The 7554-nt window shown below is 33.9% G+C and overlaps 1 protein-coding gene across 4 annotated transcripts; it reads right to left on the reverse strand.

The window, feature by feature from the left end:
* Window positions 1-2706: 2706 nt before the first annotated feature.
* Window positions 2707-7503, reverse strand: LOC133304565 (pheophytinase, chloroplastic). 4 transcript variants are annotated; one of them, XM_061504614.1, is made up of 9 exons: window positions 7189-7503; window positions 6939-7031; window positions 5880-6091; window positions 5584-5728; window positions 5421-5493; window positions 4633-4779; window positions 4395-4520; window positions 3484-3579; window positions 2707-3064 (listed from the first exon to the last, which is right to left on the reverse strand). In XM_061504614.1, the coding sequence occupies exons 1-8, from the start codon at window positions 7386-7388 to the stop codon at window positions 3490-3492; spliced, it is 1086 nt and encodes a 361-aa protein (XP_061360598.1). In that variant the 5' UTR covers window positions 7389-7503; the 3' UTR covers window positions 2707-3064; window positions 3484-3489. The 4 variants fall into 4 exon arrangements, with proteins under 4 accessions (XP_061360598.1, XP_061360597.1, XP_061360599.1 ...); XM_061504613.1 differs by having other exon boundaries at window positions 2709-2965; XM_061504612.1 differs by lacking the exon at window positions 2707-3064 and having other exon boundaries at window positions 3192-3579.
* Window positions 7504-7554: the final 51 nt, after the last annotated feature.

Below are 7554 nucleotides of genomic sequence, written 5' to 3' on the forward strand. Positions count from 1 at the left end.
TAGAATGGCTGAGTATCAGCCTAGGGTTGTGTGCAAGTGATTATATATAGTCCACTTAACACTAACCACACAGTATTAACATAAATAGCTACGCTTAGCATTTTAATCCCAAAATTAGGATTCTTAACCTACTCAATTTTACAAGAATTATCATATTTTTACATTATTTTTCGGAGCACCTTTTCGGTACGCGCTTTTCATAGCCAGTATCAGTTTATGGCACCAGTTCTCATTATTTTAACTTGAAACTCGTTTTACAAGTCCTACATACTATCTAGTAATATTCATGCACTTATTATAATTTTCCGGGATACTTTTTTGGTACGCATTTATACCAACTAGCAGAACCGGTATCTGCACTTTTCGTCAAAAAAATGACTTTCAGCATTATTACTCACTTACTATAATTATTAGAGCCTCATAATAATTATTAGGGTCAATTATGAAATTATCTCATAATTATCTAATTAATTTCCTTAATTAGCGGTGCCGGTTCTTACAAGGGGCCTTTGGCTAAGCTCGTGAAGACCTGAGCTTATATACCTAAAATTGATTGTTTGAACCAGGCTGGCTTAATATATTATTATTATTTTATTTTATATTTTTTATAGTACTTGTAATAGCCCCCCCTCTCTTCCCAATCCATTCACTTCATTTTATTGGTTAAACAGACTTTTTGAATGATTTTGTTCTATATTATGTCGTTTGCATATACATAATATTTATGGAATTATTAATGTTATTGATTATATATTCAATTTAGATAAATTTTTGTTGTCTTATTTTTTTTAAACAGGCTAACATGTTAAACCAGAATTTTATTTTTTGTAAATAAGTCAGGCCACATGCCGATAATTATATTATAACAGGTAACAGACTTATTCAGACTGAGGCTTTACCTTTTAAGACCAAAGTTTGACTCGGCCCGTTAACACCCCTACTGAAAGCGCATAGAAAATATGGCTAAATAAAAAGTTAAGATTTTATAAAAGAATAACCCTTAAGTTCTCAATTGTAATTATAAAAAAAAAGTTCAACTCATCGAACAAGGTTCCTAGCCTCCAGTGACTCTTTTATAAACTAATTATAAATCAATTAAAAATCTAAAAATAAGAAAAATTCCTAAAAATAATTATGACGGTATTTACCATCTAAAAAAAAGCAAGCAAACAAATAATTACAATTAAATCATTCACAATACATCTCAAATCTTAGATCTCAAATCATGTCAAATTTCTTTTTTGGCCAAATAAATCACAATCATATATGCTATTTTATTTGTACTTAGATTTAATCGTAATTTGTTATATTTCAGATTCCTATTTTTGAACATGCAGGCCATACTTATTGGGCTATAATTCTGTTTGACTCCAAACGTCTTCAATCAATGGTTGTGCCATGTGCAATTGTAAATGCATTAATTATTTTTTTTTTTGTATTATTTTTTCTTCTTAGTGTTTTAAAACTCAGCTCCGTCATCGACTTAGTTGAGGTACTAGGTCACTAAGTTATTTGTTCAACTGGTGGGTCACTGATTCATCGATTTAATTAAATTTATATTAAATTGTATAATAAATATAGGGTTATGTTTATCTCATTTTACATGAGATAAACAACTCTCCTACACACAAAAAAAAGGTTGGGTCCCACCACTCTTTTTTCTCTCTCCTCTTACATGTGGGTCCCACTTATACTTTTATTTCTACAACATGAGGTAATTTTTTCCTACAACATTAGAAAAATATATCCCATAAATATATTATAAGGTGCATTTTGACCAATAATTGATGGTAACCTAATGATAATTGTAACACTACTTACACTCATAGGCTGGGTTCGATTCTCAACCACTGTAAAAAATGCAATATTTTGTCCAATTCTAAAAGGAAGAAACTCGAACTGGTGCCCTCACCGGGTTATCCAAACCTGTGTCGACCCGGTTCGGTCTGGATTTTAAAACACTACTATTTCTTTTTTATCTTCAGTCTATTTTCTTTTTTTGGAATAAGATTATTTTAAATTTTTTACTTTTAGTCTTTTATTCCATTATTGTAAGTTTTTAACATATTTTGTCTTATTTTTCTTTTATGTTTTTGTCCTCGATCTATTTGCTTCTTATTGATTTAGACATATTTGATCATTTTATTTTATTTTACTTTTAATTTTTTGTGTAAGTGTTATAAGTTAAAAACTTATTTGATCTTATTTTTTCTTCTATTTTTTTTGGTCATCATCCTGTAAAAGAAGGGTAAAATAAGTAGACTAGTGAAATTTATAACGGTGTTACAAATATGTTTGGATGAAAAAAAAACCATGAAAGGTAAGTGATTAAAAAAACATAAAGAGCAAGTGATACGGATTTTTGAACTTTTCCCTATATTTAAAAAGTAGATGGCCAACTAACCCACCAAACCCATAATCCATGTTGGGTTGCCGGTTGCCAACAAATAACTGCTTAAGCTCCAAGTTAATCCAGCTCACGCTACCTTAACTTGAATGACTAAATTAGTTCGAATAAATATTTATAATAATTATTGTTTAATGTTATCGTTCATATGTCAACATATTGTTCGAACGCATAGCATTCCCTTTCTGTTGATTTTTTTTTTTTAATTTGCTTGTATTTGTTATTAGACATATTAAATGCACTAAATTCTAAATTACCTTGAAAGTTGATGATTCATATTCAATCGCTAATAAGTTGCTTTTATTCTAAATTTTAACACATAGAGAAATGATGATTCATTTTTTAATTTTGTAATAAATTTTTTTAAATTTACAAAAATATAAAGCATTATGGGCAAAGCGTTGCCCATACTGTCTTTCAGCAAAAAAAACTTTGCCATCCATTTGAAGAGTTTTCAAACCAGCGAGGTTCCCAATCGGTATCTTCAGTACGAGTAGCTATTCAATCATCTACTTTGTTTCCTTCTATGTGGGTATGAGACGTTTCCATCCTCTAAGGCTGCGCCACAAGTCACTAATTCTGTTAATAAGTGTATAAAACATACGGTAGGTAGATGACTGAGTCTCTTAAGTATTCTGATAGGGATTCGATTTTTGACTGTGTGTATGAAAAAAACTCTATTAGTAGATGCAAAACTCATTTCAATAATCTCCACATCTCGAAATGATTAATCTTCGACTGTCAGTCAAGGGATACCTCGAGGAAAGTGACTATCACACCCATTTTTTCTATCCAATTGATGATGACCCAAAAATAAATAAATACAAAAACAAAATGGCCATATATTCTAGATTGAGAACAATGATTAGTTTCCGGACAATTACAAAATTATATGTGGTACTAAGGCTGGCATTTATGTTGGATAAATTGACTCACATTTATCAACCACTTATAATTTGTAACCTAAGAGGACAAATTGCTTATACAGAACAAAAAATGAAATTCGATTTTAATGGAAGCAAATGGAGAAATGTATACACGATTTCAATGTAGCGAGCATCAACAAACTGACTTACAGGGAATCAGTTTACTGCTGAGATACTAGATGAGGATTTAGCATGGCGTGCCACAAATGACTCAACAAGTGGGTTCACAAGATGTGGTGCTTCATCCTTCATGAAGTGAACAATTAATAAAGTGAGAAGATGGTCGAAAACATGACAAAGACTTACGCATTTAATCATGGGTTTAGTGTTTTTCTAGCCATATGAGATAACTGCAACCCAAAATAAAGTCGTTTTGGGATTATAACTATGGTATTAGGATAATATCATTGACCCAAGCAAATAAATTAAGTCGAATGACAACATCATAAATTAGAGCTTCAAAATTCCAGGACAAATGCAGGTGCTTTTGGCAAGGCTTTCCAGGAGATAGTGAGAGCCCACCACATGAAACTGGTTAATCAGGTAGTAAAGGAACCTTAACTTAAAAATCATATCAATACTATCGGATATCTTCCAATAGGATTAAGTTCTTGTTAACATTCATAACTTAATGTTCATTGTTGAACTTAAGGGTCATTGAGGTGTGATTGCTGAATGCTGGAATTAAGGTTGATTACAGATAAATTGATGTATAATGTACAAATGTAATTTAAACATCTTGTACTATAAATAGATGTGTAGACCAAACGCAAAATAAAATTCTACAATCAGCATTCTCTCTCTCCCTATCCATTTTTCTCTTGCTACGGTTTCTCTGTTTTCTATTCTTAACATGGTGGTAAAAGCTTAATGTTAGCAATATATATTTCCCAACTCAACTCAACTCAAAGTCAATAATACTAGCTTTGAAAAGGAAGGAAGGAAAAGGAAAATAATCATCATTTAAAAAATGCTAACTCAACTTTTCTACATGTATATAGAGAGCAAGCAAGGGCATGAGCATGACACACATGAGAGAGAGAGAGAGAGAGAGAGAGAACCTGAGGGCAATGTCCCACATTTGGAAGGACAATGAAGTCTTCTACAGAATCAAATTTTCTGTAATTTCTTCCAATCTCAATTGGTTCCCAAGGATCCTTGTCACCCCATGCTATCAGAACCGGGCACTGAAAAAGAGAAATTACACATGCTATTGATGTTAGTTGGATTTCAGTTTGTCAAACTTACATTCACTTGCATTACTCCCACTTCCTCACCTGGGGGTGGGAGGAGGCTTACCTTTACTTGGGGTAGCAATTCCTCGGGAAGAGGGCCACCTGAGTAACAAATGAACTCAAGAAAGACCTCTGCCGCTCCAGGTTCCAGTCCTGGACTAAGGATGATCTGCACTAGCTCATCCGTCACCTTGGATGTGTCATGATAGCACTGTCAAAAGTAATTCATACACAACCATTACAGCTGCAGGTAAGAGAATCCTCATTTGTCAACAACTTACAAAGCATGATACACCTTGGAGCTGGCCGCTTACAACATCAATGATGGATATCCACCCATCACATGGGTGTACATTAAAAGAGCAAGGAGAGAAGTAGGGGATTGGAGGCTGTGGAAGTTAGTGTGCAAGGAAAGTGTAATCAGCACATGGTGAGTGTACATCATAACAACCTGTACACAAGGTAGGTAGGGGCAGAAAACAGGTTTGGGTAGTGAGAATGGGATAAAAGGAGAAGAGAGGAGAAGGGAAAAGTAGACAAATTGTGAGTGAGGTTTGGGAAGGTAGAAGGCCAGCCCCTCAAAGTGTTTGCAGTGTTTAACTGTATATCTTTGTTTTCTGTTTCAGTTTTATGAGTGTAAGAGTTTGTTTCCGTGAATCTCTTTCTGTGCTTGGAAATTATTCCCATTTTCTGTAATCAAAAACTTGAGTTCTTAACAATCAGATTCATTCAGATTTATTCCAATCCAATAACAGTCTCATCCTCCCACATTTCCTTCTGTTTGTCTATCCAGCATGCTTTAAAGCATAAGTTTTTGAAGAGAAGAAACTGACTATTAAGCTAGAGGAGTACCTGACAAAGAATGTTCCTTACAGATTCTTTTGTTGCAATAGTTTTAAAGAAGAATTTGCCTACAGCAGTATCCCTACAACATAGAACATGATAATGGTAAATCCTCTCCTTGAGGCTTGAAATCCGCAAAGTCCGCATAAAGAAACTTCTGTTTCATTTGTACCTAAGCAATCTCTGGAATGATCTGATGAAAGGTTTTCCATACCATGGTTGCTTCTTTATATGAAGCATACGCAGAGATATATTGAGAAGGAAAATGCCCCGGCAGATCGGTGGAGCTACTGCAGCTGCCTGAAGACCAACAACTCCTGCAGAAAAAGTAAAGAACAAATTCTTCGTAATAGCATTATATCTAGAATATCAGAATAATGGACAGCTCAGCTCGCAACAATAAATAAATAAAAATAACTAAATTAAAATACAGTGATTAATTATCAAGGCACTTGAAAAAAAATTCACCTCCAATAGAATTGCATATAAAGAATGCTTCATCCTTAATGACATCAAGACAAAACTCATTTAATTGGGTGGCCCATGTCTCGAAAGTGTAAAAGGAATCATCTTCCATTTGACGAGGATTTGGTTTATCTGAATATCCATATCCAATAAGATCAATAGAGTATACCCGGTGGGATTTTGCAAGAACTGAAATATTTTTCCTCCAGTGGTCACTGCAATGAAGTGCACTCTCAATTACGTTGTGGCACAAAGTCAGGATAACTGCAGTACAAAAACAGACTAACTATAGAACTTATATACAGTAAACATTTTATATAACATGTGACAGGCATATGCTTATAGACAAGTTTCTAAAACAAATGTCTGGTAGATATCTAGACAGCAAATGATTCAGGAACAGAGGACAGGCCTCCTCATTGTTCCTTGTGCAAAGGAAACAAGTTTCAGCTTTCAACCACCGGAGATCCTTATAATTCTTAGACTCATGGAAACGATAGTGTTGTTTTACCTAAATTTTGTCTAGTTTAATACTCAATGCAGAATTCTGAAATACCTGATTATATATGCAGATTAACTGAACAAAACAAAGAGCCCATATAGGAAGTTATTAGTCTTCATTTAAGAGCAGAAGTCAATTATCTATTAGCTCTTACTGACTCAGATGCACTTTCCGATAAGAAAACGAAAAAAAAAATGGAAATAAAATTTGATCAATGAGTCATGAGCGTAGATGCTTTTTTTTTTTTTTAGGAGGAATAGCTAGTGACGTAATTTCAGAATTAAGGAAACCATGTCCAGGTCCAGGTGCAGGGGGTTTCAGAGTCGTACATTTTACAGCAACTTGTGTAGTAATTTGCTAGCATTCCAGTAGAAATGTAAATTTTACATGAATATAACTAATTTTAAATTTAATGTTGTTACGTGCTAGTAGCAGTTTAGACGAGTTGGATTTCAAAGCATAATAAACATTGAACATTTTCAAAGATGAAGCAATTTGTGCATTTAACAAATACCTATGGCGCATGTGATAATGAGAAGGAAAATATGAAAAACGTAGACCTGTTCGCTCCAAAACCGTGCACTAAAAGTAGTGCAGGGCCATTGTTCCCAGAATATTGATAGCGAATAGAGTAACCCCTCCAATTCCACATGCTACAAGTACATGGCAGAAGAAGAAAACGAAAGGTATGAGAATTTAGTGTTAAACAAAGAAAAACAAGAGTAAAACCTGAAATCTTTGGAAACAAACGTACATCGCGATATCAAAAGAAAATGAAGATGACGATGGAGCAAAATATATAAGAATTACCTGGTTTGAACGTGGATCTCTGTATTTTGGTTGTTTAAATTGGAAACAATTTGATGATTAAAGGTGGAAAATCTGACAACCCCATTCGGTTGGGGAAAATGGATTTTGGGATACGACAAAGCTTTTGGTTTTGGTTTTGGGTAGCGAGAGCATAAACTGAGACTAAGACTCAGAGTGGTGCTGGTGGATGCGAATGCCATATTACATTATCTGATTCCACTTCCACTCATTCTTCACTTTTCTTCTCTTCTTTCTATCTCATCATCACTCCATTTCTGTGCTCCACCACACACCACGTTGCTTAACATAACTCACAATTCAAAACCCTACAAATATAAATAATGGGATAGAAAGAAGAAAATAAAT

This window comes from Gastrolobium bilobum, unplaced genomic scaffold (assembly GCF_033153095.1).
Source record: "Gastrolobium bilobum isolate Gb01-03AN ecotype WA unplaced genomic scaffold, APGP_CSIRO_Gbil_v1 utg5129, whole genome shotgun sequence".
NCBI lineage: Eukaryota > Viridiplantae > Streptophyta > Magnoliopsida > Fabales > Fabaceae > Gastrolobium > Gastrolobium bilobum.